We start from the raw sequence: 23,538 nt of genomic DNA, 5'->3' as shown, positions 1-23,538 counted from the left end.
TAAAGCAGATCAGATGGCCTCCGCTTGTGGACTTTACCCAGGAGGAGAGAAAAAGAAAGCTTCCGGTCTCGGCGTTCTTCCGAAAAAAGAAAGAGAAAAAAACCGGGAAAAAAACCGGAAAAAGGAAAGCGAAAGTGAAAAGTACAAAAATGAAAGCGACAGTATAATAAAAATGAAGAGGATACTGGAAATTTATTTATAGAAAAAAAGTTAAAAAAGGATTAGTAATTAACGCCGGCACTCGCGGGAAAAAGGACTCGGCGCGAACAACTCAGGAAACAGAGTAATATTATTACTCTAGTAATAGAGTAATAATTACTCTAGTAATTATTGTAATTACCCAATAATAATTACTCTAGTAACAGAGTAATATTATTACTAATTATAATAATATAATAATAATAATAATAATAATAATAATAATAATAATAATAATAATAATAAAAAATACAAACAAACAAAAACACTGAGTGACAGTTCTGTGGGTGAAAACACCTTATTGATGAGAGAGATCACTCAACTAGACTGAATTTTTATGACTCCACCATCTCCCCATCTCTGTTTGTGATACAGTACAAATACCAACTTTCTATGCCTCAGCTCTTGGCATTATGTTATCTTGCCTGATTTCATATAGTTTCATAACATGGTTCATATAGCGTTCAGTGTTCTCTCCCCCCCCCTCCCCCCCCCCCAATGCCCCAGGAAGAGTATGTGCATGCCAATGATATGGCTATAAAATGGGACTTTGTTTTCTTTATTAAAAGGGTATGTGCATATTGGTAAATCATATACAATCATTTATTGGCACACAGTATGATGTAGCATCAAAAATGGATCACCAGGAAATTTGCTGAATATAACTAAAGTTAAATTACTCATGGGATGAACATGCAAACCTCCTTTGTCAATCAAATTTTTATTCTGCTGTCATTTGAAGATGTTAGGCACAGTACAGGCAACAGCTCAAAATGTTTATGGCTTAAGTTTTAGACACTTGTTTCTTTAACTGCATTTTGAACAATGTAAAGTTAGTTCTTCTGACCAAATGCAAGTCACTCATGTCAGAAGAATAACCATTAATAACCAAACCAACTGAAGGAGAAAACATGAAAATAGCTGAATAAAATTCTAAACCTTCTACAGGGTTAGTTTTAATGTGAAGGCTTTGATGTAAAAGACCATTCTAAGATACTGGAGTGTGTACGACAGTAGACACAAGTGAAACATTTTCTTTTTAATAAATTGTATACCATGACAGTCAATCAAGGATCCAACAATCCACATGTGACTATCTTGCAGTCTTGTTTTGGCCTTTCGTTATAAGTGGGCACCTCTTCTAGTCTCCTAAGAACCTCTGTACCTTCAACGACTTGCCTGAGGGAGAGAGGAAAATGCAATATTGAGGAAAATACAAAAGCCATATTTCAGTTCTTTTTTTTAAATGGTGTTGAAGTATTTCTATTCCATAATCCCCTGATGATAGTAACTTCAGCTCCAGAAGTTTAGAAATATACACTATTGAATAACCATCCCCTTTCTACATTAGGTGCACTCCACAGCACAGTGTTTTATTTTGATTTGTCTTCATGAACGTGTATTTACAGTCACAAGAAAAAGAAAGTGCACCCTTCTTCAATTCTGTTTATAGGGCCTAAATAACAATTTTATAGTCTTTACCAACTTATATAAACAAACAACCTCAGGTGACAAAAAAAACAACAACCCACTAGAGAATTCAAAATGTAGTCATTTTCCCCCAAAAGTAAACAAACATTTCAGGAGCCAGGTGGGGAAAAATACACACTATAATTCTTTCACCTTCTTCACCTATCCCGTGACATCTTGCTGATGTTGTTGGGGCACCACTGAAGAGGTAACCACCACTCTCCTCCATCTGTCTCTGTCCTCCACTTCCCTCTGGGACTCCGCAAAGCTCATTCCCATCCACTCTTTGATGTTGTCTTCCCACCTCTTATGTTGTCTTCCTCGTCTGCGGTTGCCTCTCACTGTCCCCTGCAGGATGTTTTTGCAAGACCTGATGAGCGGGAGACAAGGCCGTACCATTTCAGCTTCCTCTTCTTAACGATTGTGAGGAGGTTATCATGAGGTCCTATTGCTTGTTGTATCAATCTGCAGACTTCTTGGTTTGTTACATGGTCTGTGTAATGGATGCCTAGGATCTTTCTATAGCATCTAATTTCTGTTGCCTGAATCCTTCTTTGTAACTCTGCTGTAAGAGTCCATGTTTCACAGGCATAAAGGAGGAATGATAAAGCAAGGGAGCGCATTAACTGTACCTTAAAGTGCAGTTTGATGTTCTTATCTCTCCAGATGGTTTGGAGTCTTGCTCTCACCGCTGATGTTTGGGCAATCCTTGCCAGAATCTCAGGTTTTGAGCTTCATCTGATCTAATTGATCCAAGATATTTAAATGATTTCACTGTTTCTAGGACTGTTCCATTGATTCTGATTTCTGAGTTGATGCCTTGGGTGTTGTTGGTCATGAGTTTAGTCTTTTCAGCATTGATCTCCATGCCATATGTAGATGCTGCTTGGTTGAGATGTTCCACCAGGCTAGCCAATTCATCCTCAGTTCCTGCAAGGCCATCTATGTCATCCGCGAACCTTAAGTTGGTGATGGTTCTACCCCCGATGGAAACTGTGCCTTCATGATCTTCCAGGCCATCTTCCATGATCCTCTCTAGGAAGATATTGAAGAGGGTGGGTGACAGGAGGCAACCTTGGCATACTCCCACAGTAGTGTGGAACCATTCACCTATGCTGCCATTCATGAGAACTGTGCTTGTACCCTTGTTGTAAAGTTGTTCAATCACTCTGACAAGGTTGGCATTGATGTTGTATTTCCTCATAGTTGTCCATAGGGCTGTTTGCCACACCCTGTCAAAGGCCTTCTTGAAGTCCACAAAAACGTGATACAGGTCTTGTTGATGTTGGAGGTATTTCTCACATATTATTCTTAAATTAAATATTTGTCCAGCGATGCTTCGTCCGGCTCTGAAACCTGCTTGTTCTTCGGCGATAATGGTCTCTGCTACAGGTTTTAGTCTGTTTAGTATGATTTTCAACATAACTTTACTGAGGTGGCTTATCAGGCTGATGGTGCAGTAGTTCTGGCATTGTTGTAGATTGCCTTTCTTGGGAAGTGTGATGATGAGTGATTGGGTCCAGGGGGTTGGCCATATCCCGGTGTTTCAGATCTTGTTGCAAATGATGGTAAGAGTGGTGATCATAGCTGCTCCTCCTGCTTGAACCAATTCAGCAACTCCTGCTGATTTCCCTTGTTTTAGTTCCTTTACTGCCACTCCAACTTCATCATGTAGGATGGGATGTGAATGATTATCTGGGTTTGCTTCTGGGCAGTCTAGCACTGCAGGATTACCTTTTTTTTTTTTTGGTTTCCGTTTCCAGTTGAGAGTACATCGTGCGCATTCTGGCTGCCGCTTCTCACCAAAGCTTTTTTTTATTTTATTTTTATTTTCTTTCTTTTTCAATTTTCATTTTATGTATTTTTTTTTCTGTGTGTTTGTGTAGTTTGATGTTTGTTTGAGTGTTTTGTCCGCCGGTTGTGGTGTAGCTCCGGACCCAGTTTTGGGCGTTGGTTCCCTCTAGGCCTTGGTTCGCTGTGGGTAATGCCTGCGCTCCCAGCTGTGGACTGCAGTGAGCTTGCTGCTCATTTAACATTCGTGGTTGTCCAGCGCTCTGCGCTTTAATGCTTGGCATGATGTTCCGAGCGATGTTGCTTGGTGGCGTCGCGGCGGCTGTGCAGGCGGTTTGGGACACACCAGCGCTCTGCGTGGCGGAGCTTCTGTGCTCGCTTTGTGGATCCACGGCGTGGTGTTTGAGCGATGTGGCTGATGGCGTCACGGTGGCTGTGCTGGAGATGTGGGACTCGTTTTCATGCGCCTTTTGGTGGGACTGTGGCTGCTACACCACTGGAATTACATCCTGACTCCTACTTGGTGGACTTTTTATTTTTTATTATTTGTTCATTTATCTCATCTCATCTCATTATCTCTAGCCGCTTTATCCTTCTACAGGGTCGCAGGCAAGCTGGAGCCTATCCCAGCTGACTACGGGCGAAAGGCGGGGTACACCCTGGACAAGTCGCCAGGTCATCACAGGGCTGACACATAGACACAGACAACCATTCACACTCACATTCACACCTACGGTCAATTTAGAGTCACCAGTTAACCTAACCTGCATGTCTTTGGACTGTGGGGGAAACCGGAGCACCCGGAGGAAACCCACGTGGACACGGGGAGAACATGCAAACTCCACACAGAAAGGCCCTCGCCGGCCCTGGGGCTGGAACCCAGGACCTTCTTGCTGTGAGGCGACAGCGCTAACCACTACACCACCATGCCGCCTTGTTCATTTATTTATTTATTTATTTATTTATTATTTTTTATTGCTATTATTTTTTTCTTTGTTTATAATTGTAAAGCGTCCTTGGGTTTCTTGAAAGGCGCTGTATAAGTTATATATAAATTATTATTATTATTACCATTGCGCTGGTGGTTGTAAAGCTCAGAGCAGTACTCTGTCCATCTAACCAGAATTTCTTTCTCTTCATGTAAGCATTTCCCTGCCTTGGTCAGGATGCTTGTTGGTCTTCCTTGTCTCTTAGTGGTAAGATCGTTTACCACTTGGTAGGCTTTTTTGGTGTTATTCTTCTCCAAGTTTTCATCAATTTCAGTGCGTTGTTTTTCGACCCAGGCTTCTTTGGCTTTCTTCAGCTCTTTCCTCACTTTGTTGTTGGCTTCCCTGTACATCTGGGCTCCTCCCGGGGCACCTTTGGTCTTCTTGAGCTCTCTTCTTTGATCACATAGCTCTAGTGCTTGAGCTGTGACCCATGGTTTTTTAGAGTGCTGATGTCTACCCAAGATTTCTTCGGCTGCTTCAACCATTGCTGAGTTTATCTCGCTGACTGCTGATTCTACCTCCAAGCTGTTCTCGTCAAGAATTGTCAGTGGAGCGACCCTCCCTCCAATCCTTGCTTGGAACTCCTCCCTCACTCTGGGGTCTGTTAGCTTGCTCAGGTTAAATCTCAGTCAAGTAAACTTTGGCTTGATGATCTTCTTCAAGCGTGTTTTGATGGTCATCAATACCAGGTTATGATCACTTCCAATGGCTGCCCCGGGGAAGCTGCAGGTTCATGCGGTGTTCACTCCTGAACAGAAGCGTTTTGGGACTAGAATATAATCAATCTGATTCCAATGCTGACCATCTGGAGTGTGCCATGTCCATCTTCTTGATGGTTTGTGGGTGCCAAGTGTGTTTGCCAAGACCATGTTGTTAGTGGTGGCAAACTCTAGGAGCTGGAGGCCTCTATCATTTGTCAGAGGATTACAGGAGGGTCCACAATTGCCTATCCAATGTCTCTGAGAATCTACTCCTACTTTGGCATTCCAATCACCTTGTACTATTAAGTGGTCTTTCTTAGGTGTTTTGTCAATGACTCCTTGAAGTTGGTTGTAGAAGTCTTCTACCTCTTCCTCACTATGGGTGGTCGTTGGTGCATAAGTTTGGATAACTGTAATGTTAAAAGGGGCTGCTTTTAAGCGAATGGTGATGATTCTTCTGGAAACTGGTCGACATCCCATTACCAAGTCTTTTATATCTTTATGCATGAGGAAGCCCACCTTCTTCATGTGTGTCTTGTTTCCCACTATAGTAGGTCTTGTGCCCATCTTCTGTTGTTATTTCTCCTGCATTCTTCCATTGCATTTCACATATGCCCAGGAGGTTCCATTGGTACCTATTCATTTCATGAACTAGCTATACGATTTTCCCAACCTGATTTAGTGACCTGACATTCCAAGTTCCAATAATGATGTTGTCTCTACCATGGAGCTTGATTTTCGATGCACCAGTAGCACACTTATCACCTCCGTCCTGGTGTACGGCGGGAAGCATGGTCCTTGTTGACCCGGGCGACGACCGATCCGGTATTTTGGTTTTCGTTTTGGTTGTCTTCATGATGGTGTCTCTTGGGCGAAAGGGCTTGGTGGTGCCCATCTCCTCTCCAAGCCGTTAGCCACAGCCAAGTCCCCCTTTAACTTGGTGGATCACCCTGGCCCTGGACACATAGCCATTGGAACTCACATAGAAGTCAAGTCAAGTCAAGTTTATTGTCAAATATGTTATACATGCTCGACATACAGCACAGATGAAATTTCAGTCCTCTTTGACCCACGGTGCAAACAAGCAATGCAATAAATAAAAATAGAATAATTGAAAAAACAAACAGTATAAACAGTATAAACACTCTAGATAAGAACTAGACATAGACTAAACACTCATAAACAGACAATATAAACAGTAAAAACACTCTAGATAAGAACTAGACAGACTAAACACAAACAATATAAACAGTATAAACACTCTAGATAAGAACTAGACATAGACTAAACACACACACGTAAATTGGTGCAAATAAACAGTCAAGGGCACTTGAGGTATAGCAGGTAAACATGAAATAAGCAGTATAAACAATAAACTAATGGCTGTTAAGGTGAGGTAGTGTAGAATAGTGCAAATGAGTGAGGTAAAGTGAAATGTGCAGTCCCTGAGTTCAGTGTGTTAATGAACATTGAGAGTATGTATGTATGTGTGTGTGTGTGTGTGTGTGTGTGTGTGTGTGTGTGTGTGTGTATGTGTTGGGGGGGAACTGTGAGGGTGACATGTCAGATGCTGAAGGGGGGGCAGGGGGGAGTGCGAGCAGAATCTGTGGCAGGGGGCAGAGGGAGGAGGAGAGGCCGAACAGGGAGCGAGTTAAGCCTCCTGACCGCCTGGTGAAAGAAACTATTCTTGAGCCTGCTGGTTTTGGCCCGGAGACTCCGCAGTCTCCTCCCCGATGGCAGCAGACTGAAGAGGCTGTGAGATGGGTGGGGGGGTCACCTGCAATCCTGATGGCTTTGCGGGTGAGGCGGGAGTTATAAATATCCCTTAGAGAAGGGGGAGAGACACCAATGATCCTCTCAGCTGCTCTAACGATGCGCTGCAGAGTCTTGCAGCAGGACACGGTGCAGGCGCGGTACCACACGGTGATGCAGCTGGTCAGGATGTTCTCGATGGTGCCTCTGTAGAATGTGTGCATGATGGGGGCCGGGACTCTTGCTCTCCTCAGTTTGTGGAGGAAGTACAGACGCTGTTGGGCTTTTTTGGCCAGTGATGCAGTATTGTTGCTCCAGGACAGGTCTTCAGAGATGTGCACACCCAGAAACTTGGTGCTGCTCACCCTCTCCACTGCAGCACCGTCAATAGATAGTGGAGCATGCTGGGTGTGCACTCTCCTGAAGTCCACAACAATCTCCGTCTTCTCCACGTTCAGGCGGAGATTGTTGTCCTTGCACCACATGGCCAAGTGGCTCACCTCACTCCTGTAGATTGTCTCATCACCATTGTTGATGAGACCCACCACAGTCGTGTCATCCGCAAACTTAATGAAGAGATTAGAGTTGGATGTTGATGTGGAGTCATGGGTCAGCAGAGTGAAGAGGAGGGGGCTCAGCACACATCCTTGGGGGGCCCCCGTATTCAATGTGATGGTGCTGGAGGAGTTGCTGCCGACCCATACAGTCTGTGGTCTCCCCGTCAGGAAGTCCAGCAGCCAGTTGCACAGGGAGGTGTTGAGTCCCAGCTGGTCCAGTTTATGAATGAGCTGCTGAGGAATTATTGTGTTGAATGCTGAGCTAAAGTCTATGAACAGCATTCTGACATACGAGTCTTTTGTCTCCAGGTGGGTAAGGGCTGAGTGGATGGCAATGGAGATGGCATCATCGGTCGAACGGTTGGACTGATATGCAAACTGGAAAGGGTCCAGGGTGGGGGGAGAGGGCAGACTTGATATGCCGCATGACTAGCCGCTCGAAGCACTTCATGAGGATGGGAGTGAGTGCGACAGGGCGGTAGTCATTGAAGCAGGAGGGAGACGGCTTCTTCAGGACCAGGATGATGGTGGTGGCTTTGAGGCACATGGGGACAACAGCCTGGCTCAACGAGATGTTGAAGATGTCTGTAAAGACATCTGTGAGCTCCTCGGCACAGTCTCTCAGGACACGACCAGGAATGTTATCAGGACCTGGGGCTTTTCGTGCATTTGTCGTCCTGAGAGCTCTCCTCACGCTGTCAGGGGACAGCGTCAACGCCTGGTCACCAGGAGGTGGTGGGGTCTTCTGTGCCATGGTGCTGTTGTCTGCCTCAAAGCGAGCGAAAAAGTCGTTCAACTGATTCAGCAGAGATGTGGAGTTGTCACAGGTCTGCGGCAAGGGCTTGTAGTCTGTGATGGTCTGAATCCCCCGCCACAGGTTCCTGGTGTCTCTGCTGTCATTGAAATAGTCAGCAATGTACCTGGAATACTGTCTCTTGGCCACCCTGATGCCTCGTGACAGGTTGGCCCTAGCTGTCCTTAGACTGACCTCATCCCCAGCTCTGAAGGCAGCGTTCCGAGCCCACAGGAGCCTGTGGACTTCCCCTGTCAGCCATGGCTTCTGATTGGCCCAAATGGAGATGGTTCTGGTGACCATAACGTCGTCCATGCACTTCCTCATGTAGGCAGTGACAGTCTCCGTGTACTCCTGTAGATCTGTGATGTTGTTGTAGGTGGCCGCCTGTCTGAACATGCTCCAGTCAGTGGTGGAAAAACAGTCCTGGAGTGCCTCTGAGGACCCCTCTGGCCACACACGTATCTGCTTTGTAGCTGGTTTGGTGACTTTAACCAGCGGCCTGTATGCTGGCATTAGCATAACAGTGGAGTGATCTGAGGCCCCAAGGTGGGGGAGGGATAGGGCTTTGTAGGCCTCTTTATGCATGGTGTAAACATTGTCCAGAGTATTGTTTCCACGTGTGGGAAAGTTGATATGTCCATAGAGTTTTGGAAACATGCTCTTGGGGTTTGCATGGTTGAAATCCCCAGCCAGGATGAGGAAAGCATCTGGGTGAGTTGTCTGCTGCTCACTGATGTGCTGATAGAGTTCATTCAGTGCTTCACTCCTGTTGTTATTGGAGCCGGGAGGGATGTATATTGCTACCAGCAATATGGCTGTGAATTCCCTCGGCAGGTAGAATGGCCGGCACTTAATAATTATAAACTCCACCAGTGGTGAGCAGTGTTTGTAGACCACAACAGCATCGCGGCACCAGGCATCACTGATGTAAACACAGAGTCCACCGCTGCGAGTCTTCCCCCCCCCCGACTATCACTCTGTCTGACCGGTAGCATGTTAGCCGGGCTAACTGAATGGCACAGTCCGGGACGCTGTCATTAAGCCATGTTTCCACAAACACGAGGACACAACACTCACTCACAGACTTAAAAGATGAGTGGAGCAGGCGGACATAATCCAGCTTGTTGTCCAGCGAGCGTACGTTGGCCAGAGTGATGGTAGGGATAGCCGGCTGGTGAGGGCTAGCCGCTAGCCTAGCCCGGATACCTCCGCGCTTGCCCCTCTTCTGCTTTCGCATGTTCCGCCTGTGGTGCTTCCACTGTGGGCTGGATGCAGGAGTGGGGGTCGGTGATTGAGCAGGCCTCCGGAGCAAACCATAGTCGCATAGCACTTCCGCATCCGCTGGATTTATATCTGTGAATATAGTTCTGCGGATGTCGAGCAGAAACTCACGGGAGTATGTGCGCCTTAAGACTGATGGACGTGACAAAGACGAACAAATATACACTGTTTTAGAACACAAAAACCGGGGGCGTCGTGGCTCAGGTGGATAAGGCGCCATACCATAAAAATCCGGGGACCCGGGTTCGATTCCAGCCCAAGGTCATTTCCCGATCCCTCCCTGTCTCTCTCTCCCGTTCATTTCCTGTCTCTACACTGTCCTATCCAATAAAGGTGAAAAAAGCCCTAAAAAAATCTTTACGAAAACACTGTCCTGTCAGGACTAGACTGGTACCAAAATCCAGAATTGTGACACCTAAAGGCATTTTTGAGACAAAGTCGGCAAACAGTCTTATTTTGTCAATTTGGGTGTGCCGAATTCAAATCTGCAATATGCCGAGCTCTATCTGACCTCTGTTGACCTCTAGAGGTCATTGAACTTTGGGCCTGTAAACGTCTCAGCTGAACCCAGTTTCTCAGCTTTCTAAGGAATGAAATGTACTAAAATGATTAATGAAGTTAGCAAATGGCCTTGTTTGTTAAATGTTTGGGTGCTGAATTCATTTTTCATTTATAAAACGACATATGACCTCTGATAACCTCAAGGTCATTAAACTTGGCCTATTGAGGTATTTCACTCACGTGACCAAGTCATGTGATGCTGCCATTTTGGACGGCACGGCTCGAATCAGTTTGAATGCAAGGAAGGCGACAAACGAAAAACATAAAAGAAAAAGGAGCGAAATGCAGAAAACACCTTCACTATCCAGCGACGTAGGGCATTTACAGGGCGAGCAGAGGGAGAGGTATTTGCAAAAATTGAGGTTAGCAGGCTTAGAGAACGACGTTTACCTGCTTCCACCAGGATTGTTCACTGACAGCTAAGATTTGTTCACATTTTCATTTACTTTCGGTCCTCAGGATAAACAAAATGTTATTAAATGTCATTGAAATAACTTCTTAGTCTGTTGAGACATGGCCCGTTATAAGTTTTTCCTTTACTGTATTTACTAGTTTACTGAGCGCGCTCCGGGGCTGGCTGGCTGGCGCTAGCTAGCTAGCGCTCCGGGGCTGGCTGGCTGGCTGGCGCTAGCTAGCTAGCGCTCCGGGGCTGGCTGGCTGGCGCTAGCTAGCTAGCTAGCGCTCCGGGGCTGGCTGGCTGGCGCTGGCTGGCGCTAGCTAGCTAGCGCTCCGGGGCTGGCGGGCTGGCTGGCGCTAGCTAGCTAGCGCTCCGGGGTTGGCTGGCTGGCGCTAGTTAGTTAGCGCTCCGGGGCTGGCTGGCTGGCTGGCTGGCGCTAGCTAGCTAGCGCTCCGGGGCTGGCTGGCTGGCTGGCGCTAGCTAGCTAGCTAGCGCTCCGGGGCTGGCTGGCTGGCGCTAGTTAGTTAGCGCTCCGGGGCTGGCTGGCTGGCTGGCGCTAACTAGCTAGCGCTCCGGGGCTGGCTGGCTGGCGCTAGCTAGCTAGCGCTCCGGGGCTGGCTGGCTGGCACTAGCTAGCTAGCGCTCCGGGGCTGGCTGGCGCTAGCTAGCTAGCTAGCGCTCCGGGGCTGGCTGGCTGGCGCTAGCTAGCTAGCGCTCCGGGGCTGGCTGGCTGGCTGGCGCTAGCTAGCTAGCACGCCGGGGCTGGCTGGCTGGCTGGCGCTAGCTAGCTAGTGCTCCGGGGCTGGCTGGCTGGCTGGCGCTAGCTAGCTAGCGCTCCGGGGCTGGCTGGCCGGCTGGCTCAGTAAACTAGTAAATCCAGTAAAGGAAAAACTTGAGACCGAAAGGTTTTAACAGTCATCCAAATGACTGAACGTAAACATTGCTACAGTAACATACCAGCTACTATTGTTGACATTAGCTAGCTTGCCATCCAAAATGGCGGACACCGGAGCGTCACATGACCCTGTGATGTCAGGTGAAATACCTCAATAGGCCAAGTTTAATGACCTTGAGGTTATCAGAGGTCATATGTCGTTTTACAAATGAAAAATGAATTCAGCACCCAAACATTTAACAAACAAGGCCATTTGCTAACTTCATTAATCATTTTAGTACATTTCATTCCTTAGAAAGCTGAGAAACTGGGTTCAGCTGAGACGTTTACAGGCCCAAAGTTCAATGACCTCTAAAGGTCAACAGAGGTCAGATAGAGCTCGGCATATTGCAGATTTGAATTCGGCACACCCAAATTGACAAAATAAGACTGTTTGCCGACTTTGTCTCAAAAATGCCTTTAACTCCTTAAATAAGCACTTTTTTGAATTTTGGTACCAGTCTAGACAGAGAGGAGCCGCTGTGTGTGTATGCGCCGCCACCTTGAAACTCCTTCCGCCCTGGCTGTTGACTTCCTGAAAAAGTTCTTCCACCCAGTGATGCTGTGTCAGCATCACCCCCTCACGTGGTTTAGCCTGCCAGCTGAAGCGGTTTACCATGGTGTGGCACTTGGAGCCAGCACATGAGAGATTTAGGAGATAGATGAGGTCCAGTGTTGGCTAACCACCTTGTAGGGTGCAGCTGTCAGTCAGCAAAGGTACTACCTCTTATCCAGCGCCCCTACACCACCATCATAATTCAGTAACATATAAAACCACTTTTAACAACAAAAACTTGAAGTAAATGTTTTCTGTAGGAGTTTAACAGTCTTTCACATTGTCTCAGAAAAATTTTGACCCAGTCTTCTTTCCAACATTGCTTCAGTTTGTTGATGTTTGAGGGCATTTGTTTATGCACAGCACTCTTAAGATCACACTACAGCATCTCAACAGGTTTGAGGTCTGAACTTTCACACAGACTTTGCACAGTATATGCTCTATACTCTGCGTCTGATATTCCCAAGCTTTGTATTTTGGACCACTTTTATGGTTTTGACCCTGTTTGTGTTTTTGTAGTTTGAGTATTGTATTACCTCTGATATCTTGTCTGTACCTCACTTGATCACTGCCTGTTTTTCAACTTTGCCTTTATTTCATTTTGGATCTATTTGTTAGTATGCTTTCAATAAAATGCTTCCTTGACTCACATCCGTCTATTGCCCTTACAGGACAGAAACTGTCAATTGTCCAACTAGCTAGTGGACTAATAAAATTGTTTTAACTCCTTTTATATGAAAATGTCATGAATGTTTTCAGTAAAAATGTGTTAGTAAATAATCCCATGTTATTAAAAAAAAGCCAATTAAAAATAAGTGCTGGATAAAAACCCATCTATCTTATGTAAATAAAGATACAAATTTCATTGTCTGGTGGTCAAGTGTTTGTGAGAGACATTGCCTTGCACTTATGATCAGGTTTCCTGTGGTAGTACACATTCGTATGTACAGAGGTCGTATGGTCAAGCCATCAAAAGTCAGGTTGATGCATTGTCTTATAAGTATAGGGTTCCACTTAGCTATAAAGTGGAGTTTATTGTTGTCTCAATGACTGCAAGTTTCCCAGGTGCTGTGGCTGCAAAACAAGTCCAAATCATCAGCCCTCCACCACCACACTTGACAGCTGGTATGAGGTGTTCGTGGTGATGTGCTGTGTTTGGTTTTCACCAAACATGGCACTGTGCATGATGACCAAACATCTCCTTCTTGGTCTTATCAATCCAAAGGATATTGTTCCAGAACTTTTATGGATTGTTCAGATGCAATTTTACAAACCTAAGTCATGTTCCATATTCTTTTTAGAGAGTTCATTTTAGCTTTTATTCTTTAGTTCTTTTTATTCTATGTTAGCCACCCTTCCCTGAAAACCATACTTGTTCAATCTTTTTCTGATTGTGATGTCATAAACATTTAATGTGCTTCCAGACACATGTAGGTCACATGATGTAGCTCTTGGGCTTTTCTTTATATCTCTGAGCATTATCTGACCTTCGACTGAATTTGCTAGGAAGCTCACTACTGGAAAGTTTGGCAATGGTTGTGAAGGCTCTCTATTTGTAAACAATCCTTCTCACTGGAGAATGGTGAATTTCAAATTGTTTGCAGATGGCCTTATAACCCTTCCCAGACTGATGAACAGCATCAATTTCTTTTCTGAGGTCATGGCTGATGTTTTTCTTCTTGGCATGATGTAGATGCACACCTGAGTGATCCAGAACAACAAACTGCCAAAATTTCTGCTTTTATAGAAGGACTCTCACTTCATGATGATTAATTAATATTGTGCGTTTTATTAATAACACCTGGCTGCCATTGCTCTCTTAATGATTGTGAAAGAATGAAGGGTATATTTATATTTCCCACCTGGTCTCTGAATGTTGGTTTAGTTTATTGGAAAAATGACTGCAAATATGGTGTGTTTTTATTTTATTTTCTGAGTGTGTTCAGAGTTCATTTGCTTGGCTTGTTTATTTACAGTATACCCTCCTCTGTTTTTATCTCATTCCGAAGTCTTGTCTGTGTTATCATGTGTTACTAAGCTTCGTTTTCCGTTGTGTTTTTTCCCCCACATTACATAACTACACTGTACAGATGCAAAAGTTGGAAAACATGCACAGCAGTACACAAAGTTTCTCAAGAAACATTTTTTTCTGACAGCTGTGAAGTGTTTCTGAAACTATAGAAGATGAAAGGTGTTCTCCACCATGATGTGGTATGAGCTGACACAAGTCCAAGACAGCATTAATGAAACACCTACCCAAAGGCCACATATTTTTTGTCCATCCACAAGGCTGGCTGTAGCGTGATGTAGAACTGAGAGCTGTTAGTGTGGGGACCTCGGTTGGCCATGCCCAGGATGCCTCGCTTGTTGTGAGACACAGAGAAATTCTCATCTGGAACAGGGCATCAGCTGCTGATCAGCATGTTTCCATACAAATCTTTTGCAAATTTTACACATTTCTAGAAAGTGTGTTTTCTTCAGCTAATTCTATTTGAATATTTTAAAGAGGACACATCAAGATGCCACAGACAAAATAGAGTGGAACTCTGTTGTTTATTTGAGAAAATTCTATCAAACACTAAAAGCTTGTCTCTGATATTTAATGACATTTTTATTTATTTTTGGTTTTATTATGAATACTTTCTTCTATGCAAAATCAAGCAGAAACCCAATCATAGCATATGATTACATAGCAAATGATTTATTTATGATTTATCATAGTGTCTAGTTGCATTTTTAAAGGTTTGCGACCAAATCCTGCAAGAACAATAATCCTGTACCTTCAAATGTTGGACCATAGATGGACTCCCCACCATCGCCTCTGCTTTGTAATGTAATGTCTGCAACACAGGCAAAAAAAAAAAAAATCTAACTGACCAGCTAAGACATTTTTGGTTACTTTATTTTGCAATGGAGGTACAAAGCTGATGTGTTCCACCTAGACGTGTGTGTGTGTGTGTGTGTGTGTGTGTGTGTGTGTGTGTATATGAATAATAATATAGGACCTCCTTCCTGCACCCAACCATTAGGCACTACTCTGTTGAATAAGGAATCCTTATAGCAAAGTGTGAGTTGGCTTTGAGAGGTGCCTGCCTCTCCAGTGCACAGGGCTTTAAAGTTATCACATGTCTTTGGACACAGATCTGAGAAGAGCTGGAAAAAACCCACAAACATCTTAATCAGAATGCATAAATATGACAATAATTCTTAAGATTTTTTATTTTAATGAATAAAATGAACAGTCCTTACAGACATTCAGTTAACCCTTACCTCAATCAGGTACACTTTACCTCAAACAGCATTCGCCCAACTGCCTCGCCTCCAATCACAACATCCATATATACAAATATATGCTGTAAAAATAGACAGCAAACATGAGACTAATGTTGAAACTTTTTATCCTTGTAGAAGTAATAAGCCAATTATTTCTTCTCTAATGAAGCTAGTGAATGATAGTCAGCCTGTTTATCCTTGTTGAGTAGTTTGTATCTGCTGTCTCGTGGTGAAGTTGTTTTAGCTAGTGGGGTTAGTGAAACATAGCCCTGGGGTAAATTAATTTTATATCATTACAGTAGTGAAAATCACAACCCATACAAATATACACAAATCTAAGTTATTATATGTATTGAGTTTTTAAAAAAAAAAAAAAGTAATTTAAAGTGAGATTAATCCACACAGTGGAGAAGAGAGCAGGAAAACCAACGGTATGTAGACTGCAGTAACATTTTTCTGACAGAGGAGAGAGGTTTGTGTCGCGGAACCACCTAATGTACATCACTATAGTACATTTATTATTTCTACCATTTCTCGCAGTACACTGGTGTTCCATTCTGTCGCTCAGACATTGGACATTTTCAGTCAGTATAAAGAAATCAATTAGTTTATTGTAGGAGCCTGACTGTTATAAGATTAGTCATGACACTGTTAGGTTTCTGTGTGTAGAGTATTGTGACTCTGAACCACCTCTCCACAATAACGCTGGTACAGAGAAAAAACAAACAGCCAGCACAACAAAACCTTTTTTTTTTATAGTAAAACACAGTATACCTCTGCCAATCAAATTATACCATTTAAATCTAGTTGGCTAGCTTAAAAATATACTTATGAAAAACTACAAATCCCTGAGTGTCTACTTTCATATGAGCCATTAAGCACTACTGTGGAGTGTCACATCACAAATTAACTGCTGAACACAGGCACCCTGAAAGAGATACGGTGGTGCTTGAAAGTTTGTGAACCCTTTAGAATTTTTTTCTATATTTCTGCATAAATATGACCGAAAACATCATCAGATTTTCACACAAGTCCTAAAAGTAGATAAAGAGAACCCAGTTAAACAAATGAGACAAAAATATTATACTTGGTCATTTATTTATTGAGGAAAATGATCCAATATTACATATCTGTGAGTGGCAAAAGTATGTGAACCTCTAGGATTAGCAGTTAATTTGAAGGTGAAATTAGAGTCAGGCATTTTCAATCAGTGGGATAACAATCAGGTGTGAGTGGGCACCCTGTTTTATTGAAAGAACAGGGATCTATCAAAGTCTGATCTTCACAACACATTTTTGTGGAAGTGCATCATGGCATGAACAAAGGACATTTCTGAGGACCTCAGAAAAAAGCGTTGTTGATGCTCATCAGGCTGGAAAAGGTTACAAAACCATCTCTAAAGAGTTTGGACTCCACCAATCCACAGTCAGACAGATTGTGTACAAATGGAGGAAATTCAAGACCACTGTTACCCTCCCCAGGAGTGGTCGACCAACAAAGATCACTCCAAGAGCAAGGTGTGTAATAGTCAGCAAGGTCACAAAGGACCCCAGGGTAACTTCTAAGCAATTGAAGACCTCTCTCACATTGGCTAATGTTAATGTTCAGGAGTCCACCATCAGGAGAACACTGAACAACAATGGTGTGCATGGCAGGGTTGCAAGGAGAAAGCCACTGCTCTCCAAAAAGAACATTGCTGCTCATCTGCAGTTTGCTAAAGATCACATGGACAAGCCAGAAGGTTATTGGAAAAATGTTTTGTGGACGGATGAGACCAAAATAGAACTTTTTGATTTAAATGAGAAGCGTTATGTTTGGAGAAAGGAAAACACTACATTTCAGCATAAGAACCTTATCCCATCTGTGAAACAGGGTGGTGGTAATATCATGGTTTGGGCCTGTTTTGCTGTATCTGGGCCAGGACGGCTTGTCATCATTGATGGAACAATGAATTCTGAATTATACCAGCAAATTCTAAAGGAAAATGTCAGGACATCTGTCCATGAACTGAATCTCAAAAGAAGGTGGGTCATGCAGCAAGACAACGACCCTAAGCACACAAGCTGTTCTACCAAAGAATGGTTAAAGAAGAATAAAGTTAATGTTTTGGAATGGTCGAGTCAAAATCCTGACCTTAATCCAATCGAAATGTTGTGGAAGGCCCTGAAGCGAGCAGTTCATGTGAAGAAACCCACCAACATCCCAGAGCTGAAGTTGTTCTGTACGGAGGAATGGGCTAAAATTCTTCCAAGACGGTGTGTAGGACTGATCAACAGTTACCGGAAATGTTTAACTGCAGTTATTGCTTCACGAAGGGGTCACACGAGATACTGAAAGCAAATGTTCATATACTTTTGCAACTCACAGATATGTAATATTGGATCATTTTCCTCAATAAATAAATGACCAAGTATAATATTTTTGTCTCATTTGTTTAACTGGGTTCTCTTTATCTACTTTTTGGACTTGTGTGAAAATCTGATGATGTTTTAGGTCATATTTATGCAGAAATATAGAAAATTCTAAAGGGTTCACAAACTTTCAAGCACCACTGTAAATAGATATTCTAATCTTTTCAAATAATGTAGGATATAATATCAAGCATAGCGTACCCAGTGGGCAATTCAAACTAATTTTAGTAGTTTCCTTATGCTGTACTTTTGTACATAAAATATATGGCCAAAAGTTTATGGACACCTGAGTACTGAGAACATCCCATTCCAAAACCATGGATATGAATATTCAGCTGTTCCCCTTTGTTGCATTAATAACCTCAACTCTTTTGGGAAGGCTTTCCACTAGATTTTGAAATGTGGCTGTCAGGATTTTAAGCCACAAGAGCACAAGAGTTTAGATACTGATGTTGGGCGAGAAGGTCTGGCACAGAGCTGGCATCCGATTGTTCAGTGGGGTTGAGGTCAGAGCTCTGTGCAGGGCACTCGAGTTCTTCTACACTGGTAAACCATGTCTTTATAGCGGTCACTCTGTGCCACTTAGTTCCAGTAAATGCAAACCTTAATACTACAGCATACAAAGATATTCTAGACAACTGTGTGTTTCCAACTTTGTGGCAACAGTTTGGGGGCTCAATTGACTGTTATAGTCATGTGTCCACATACTTTTGTCCATATACACTACCGTTCAAAAGTTTGGGGTCACTTTGAAATTTCCTTATTTTTGAAAGAAAAGCACTGTTCTTTTCAATTAAGATCACTTTAAACTAATCAGAAATACACTCTATACATTGCTAATGTGGTAAATGACTATTCTAGCTGCAAATGTCTGGTTTTTGGTGCAATATCTCCATAGGTGTATAGAGGCCCATTTCCAGCAACTATCACTCCAGTGTTCTAATGGTACAATGTGTTTGCTCATTGCCTCAGAAGGCTAATGGATGATTAGAAAACCCTTGTACAATCATGTTAGCACAGCTGAAAACAGTTGAGCTCTTTAGAGAAGCTATAAAACTGACCTTCCTTTGAGCAGATTGAGTTTCTGGAGCATCACATTTGTGGGGTCGATTAAATGCTCAAAATGGCCAGAAAAATGTCTTGACTATATTTTCTATTCATTTTACAACTTATGGTGGTAAATAAAAGTGTGACTTTTCATGGAAAACACAAAATTGTCTGGGTGACCCCAAACTTTTGAACGGTAGTGTATGTTTGTGTATATTTCAGTTTATCTTTGACTGAAACACACCCAAATGCCAGTTTGTTGTTGATGGTGAACTGGATAGTGTAGGATGTACTCAGCACTGGCACTAGCATGACCTCCTGAGTGGGTCAGAAAGACACACAGACGCAGAGAGGGTCAGACTGACAGTGCTGGAACCCTGTGTGTATTTACCCCTGTGCTGCGCAGGTGTTTGGTGTAACACTCCTGGGCGAGAGCCTCATAAAGCGCTCGTGGACGGAAGAAAGTAAACATCCACTGTTTCTCTGCCCAAGTGCAGAGCTGCTTCTCATCACCCAGTAAACTCCCGTTCACGAAGCACACGACATTCCCGGGGTACTGCCACATCTCCCCCCTGAGCTCCTGTCACCACAAGAAGGCGGGTTTATCCACGTCAATTTAACCCTAACCCTCGGTACTTCATGATCTAAAATAAATATCTCATCTCATTATCTCTAGCCGCTTTATCCTTCTACAGGGTCGCAGGCAAGCTGGAGCCTATCCCAGCTGACTACGGGCGAAAGGCAGGGTACACCCTGGACAAGTCGCCAGGTCATCACAGGGCTGACACATAGACACAGACAACCATTCACACTCACATTCACACCTACGGTCAATTTAGAGTCACCAGTTAACCTAACCTGCATGTCTTTGGACTGTGGGGGAAACCGGAGCACCCGGAGGAAACCCACACGGACACGGGGAGAACATGCAAACTCCACACAGAAAGGCCCTCGCCGGCCCCGGGGCTCGAACCCAGGACCTTCTTGCTGTGAGGCGACAGCGCTAACCACTACACCACCGTGCCACCTAAAATAAATATTAAAAGCATAAAAATGAACGAGTCTTACCCTTGTTTTATTCGTCATATAGACATGCCAGTCACTTTCAAGCAACGGGCGAATGATAGGATCAGAAAATGAAACTTGGAACTTTTGTTTCAGTCCCTGCATTAAAAGATAGCATTGTTTACTAGCGACGTTTTAAAAAAGTAGTGAATAAAGAAACACTTTTTGTCAGTTACAGACACGAAACTAACCATTTCGTGGAATAATTACCTCTGCAATACTTGTAGCCGCATGAAAATTATGCGTTTTTAACAAACCAACAACTTCTAACTGTATTTCAAACGCCATGTTCCAATGAACCGGCGAGTAAACAAGCCGTGCGGTTTCTATGGTAACCGGGACGACTGGCGCGCATAAATGACGTAATAGCAGACAATGGTTTCCATGGTTGCAAAGCAGCCAACATTTTATTGGATTAGAAAATCGCCTTTTCACTATTTTTATTTGTTTTGAATGAAATAAAAAAGTTTTCCTTTAATTTCTCAGGTTTCCATTTTACTCAAAATACACACACATTCAAGATATGTTTATGATTTTTTTTTTAAAGACTGGTCCTCACACTAAAGATCCTTCCAACGTTCTCAATACTGTTTGATTCTATAACATTTGTACAGTTGTACTATCCAGGTTCCCTTTTGAGTCATTAGGGATCTAAATCTAAATCCGCATTTCTGTCAAGCTGCTTTGTGACAATATCTATGCATCCATTTTGGCATATCACGACAGTGGCGTGGCCACTCTGATGGCTTCAGCTATCAAAGTCTCTAGGGAACATTATAGTAGTGGTTTCCCATTGCCTTCTTCTGGATTATTATTGAGTTTTTCTCCTTTCAACCATTCACACTCACATTCACACCTATGGACAATCTAGAGCCACCAGTTAGCTTAACCTGCATGTCTTTGGACTGTGGGGGAAACCGGAGCACCTGGAGGAAACCCACACAGACATGGGGAGAACATGCAAACTCCACACAGAAAGGCCCTCGCCGGCCACTGGGCTCAAACCCAGAACCTTCTTGCTGTGAGGCAACAGTGCTAACCACTACACCGCCGTGCCATCTATGCATAAGAGTACTTAAATAAATAAAATTTAATTGAATTTTGGTGATGGCACAGGAGCATCATGGACAGATGTTGATGGACAGATACCTAGTCACAAATTGAACTGATTTCACTTGGTATAGTATATAACTGTCTAAATTTGATTTGCTAAGAGCAGTACCTCCAACCTTTTCAAAAAGGGGAAAAACTCCCCTTTCCTGTATATCTAAAGGCAGGCATCTCTAATCACATTGAAATCCGCTCTTCTACTGAATGGTAGAAGAGGCAAACTCATATTCTTCTTATGCACATTCAAACCATTCTTCTTATGGTTTCTCACCACCTTTGGTGGATGGTTTTTTAGGGGTAAAGTTGCTATTCTATAAGATAAGATAAGATAAGATAAGATAAGATAAGATAAGATAAGATAAGATAAGATAAGATAAGATAAGATAAGATAAGATAAGATAAGATAAGACTTTATTAAACCCGAGGGAAATTCTTGTCAGAAGTTGCTCTATAACAAAACAGTATAAGTTAAAATACAACATTACAAGCTGGAGGGAAAAAAAGTGCCCAATAGAACAACAATATAAATACTATAAGTTACAAAGGGGAATAGAAAATGCAAATACCAGTGCCTCAATGGTTAGCATTCTAATAGCAGAAATAAGATAAGTTACGTAAGAGTGTAAGAGACTAACCTAATGGTGAAAGTTAATATTGCACACGTTGGGGATTTTATATATATATATATATATATATATATATATATATACACTATATATATATATATATATATATATATATATATATATATATATATATATATATTGCAATGGTGTTGTGAAAAAACATTATTGTACATGATCACTCAGAATATTGCACATGATATAGATATTATTGTCATGATTGCTCAGCTGTCCATCTTGTAGAAAGGGAAGGAGTTATACAGTTTGATAGCGACTGGTAGGAAAGACCTCCTGTGACGTTCTGTGGTGCTCCTCAGTGGCCTCAGTCTCCCACTGAAGGTGCTCTATTGTGACACCACTGTGTCATGCAGGGGGTGGGAGGGATTGTCCATAATACTAGAAGTTTCCTCTCTGACACCTCCACCAATGACTCCAGTTCCACTCCCAGGACAGACCCAGGTTTCCTGATGGGCTTATTGAGTCTGTTGGCATCAGCTGCATTCACCCTGCTGCCCCAGCACACCACAGCATAGAAAATGATGCTGGGCACCACAGAGTGATAAAATATCTGCAGCATGGTTCTGCAAACATTGAAAGACCTGAGTCTCCTGAGGAAATACAGGTGACTCTGACCTTTCTTGTAAAATGCATTTGTGTTTTTTGTTCAGTCCAGTTTATTATCTACATGGATGCCCAGATACCTGTATTCCTCCGCAATGTCCACCTCTGTTCCCTCAATATTGACTGAGATCAGACTGGTCTTTTGCTTCCTAAAGTCCACCACCATCTCCTTATGGCCCTTTTCCACTACCCTTTTTCAGCTCACTTCAGCTCGCTTCAGCTCACTTCAGCCCGACACGGCTCGCGTTTCGACTACCAAAAACCAGCACGACTCAGCTCGTTTCAGCCCTGCTTAGCCCCTAAAACTCGCACCGTTTTGGAGTGGGGCTGAAGCGAGCCAAACCGTGCCGACTGAGGTTGGGGGCGTGAGCAGACACTCCCCTGTGCACTGATTGGTGAGGAGGAGTGTCCTCACATGCCCACACACGCCCCGCGAGCGTGCTGGGATCTGTAAACACCGCAAACCCGGAAGAAGAATAATTACGAATTACGAGAATTTCTGAAGCCTTATGCGCCTCGCCTCATCAATACGCTCTTGCCAGTATCTGTCCGCGTTGTCGGTGACAACAAGCCACAGCACCAAGACCAGCAACACTAACGACTCCATGTCCTCCATGTTTATTGTTTACTCTCCGGGTCGTGAGACTACCGCTTAAAAGCTCACTGAATCAGTGACATACAGAGCATCGTGGACGAGTTCGCGGAGCGCAAGGCTCGCCGTATGCCCTTCAAATAATGCGCGCAGTAGGCTATTGATGTTTTATTATGAGCCATGTACAGTATGTCGCCTAATGTTTTTTTGTTTCTGAGTTACATGTTCGTCTGAAGGACTTGATGTACAAAATAACATAGTTGCACCCCGTAGTGTTGAAATTGGTAAACACAGTGCATTCAGTGAGGTTTGCACCGCCCTCCTTTTATTTCTGACTCTTCCTGTCAGCGTTGCAACCTCTGAGCGCTCATTCGTATGCCCTTCAAATAATGTGCGCAGTATAGGCTATTGATGTTTTATTATGAGCCATGTACAGTATCCTAATGTTTTTTGTTTCTGAGTTACATGTTCGTTTGAAGGACTTGATGTACTAAATAACATAGTTGCACCCGGTAGTGTTGAAATTGGTAAACACCGCAGTTGCGGACATTTTGTAGCCTAAAATGATGTTATGATAAGCTTTAATAAAGGGCCCGGTCATTTGCCCCGCCCCCGGCCCGGCTCTGACTTGTTCCGCCACTGTCACTGATGTCACTGTTTGCGCTGCTTAACGACATCACGTGACGTCCACCCACTTTCGCTAACTCCACCCAATGTGTCCACCCACTTCCAGCCAGCACGGTTCAGCGCGGTTGTAGTCGAAATGCAACTCCAACAGCCCCGCTCAGCTCGACCCAGCTCGACTCGGCACGG

At 43.5% G+C, this 23,538-nt stretch overlaps 1 protein-coding gene across 1 annotated transcript; it reads right to left on the bottom strand.

Moving 5' to 3' along the window:
- Nucleotides 1–1,124: 1,124 nt before the first annotated feature.
- On the bottom strand, nucleotides 1,125–20,068 carry ppil6 (peptidylprolyl isomerase (cyclophilin)-like 6). Its single transcript, XM_060916027.1, has 8 exons — nucleotides 19,990–20,068; nucleotides 19,783–19,878; nucleotides 19,106–19,294; nucleotides 15,274–15,336; nucleotides 14,989–15,136; nucleotides 14,764–14,823; nucleotides 14,240–14,375; nucleotides 1,125–1,377 (listed from the first exon to the last, which is right to left on the bottom strand). Exons 1-8 carry the CDS (start codon nucleotides 20,065–20,067, stop codon nucleotides 1,266–1,268), a joined length of 882 nt encoding a protein of 293 aa, XP_060772010.1. The 5' UTR covers nucleotide 20,068; the 3' UTR covers nucleotides 1,125–1,265.
- Between the last annotated feature and the right edge of the window lie 3,470 nt (nucleotides 20,069–23,538).

This window comes from Neoarius graeffei, chromosome 3 (assembly GCF_027579695.1).
Source record: "Neoarius graeffei isolate fNeoGra1 chromosome 3, fNeoGra1.pri, whole genome shotgun sequence".
NCBI lineage: Eukaryota > Metazoa > Chordata > Actinopteri > Siluriformes > Ariidae > Neoarius > Neoarius graeffei.
This window is presented reverse-complemented; position numbering and strand designations above follow the sequence as displayed.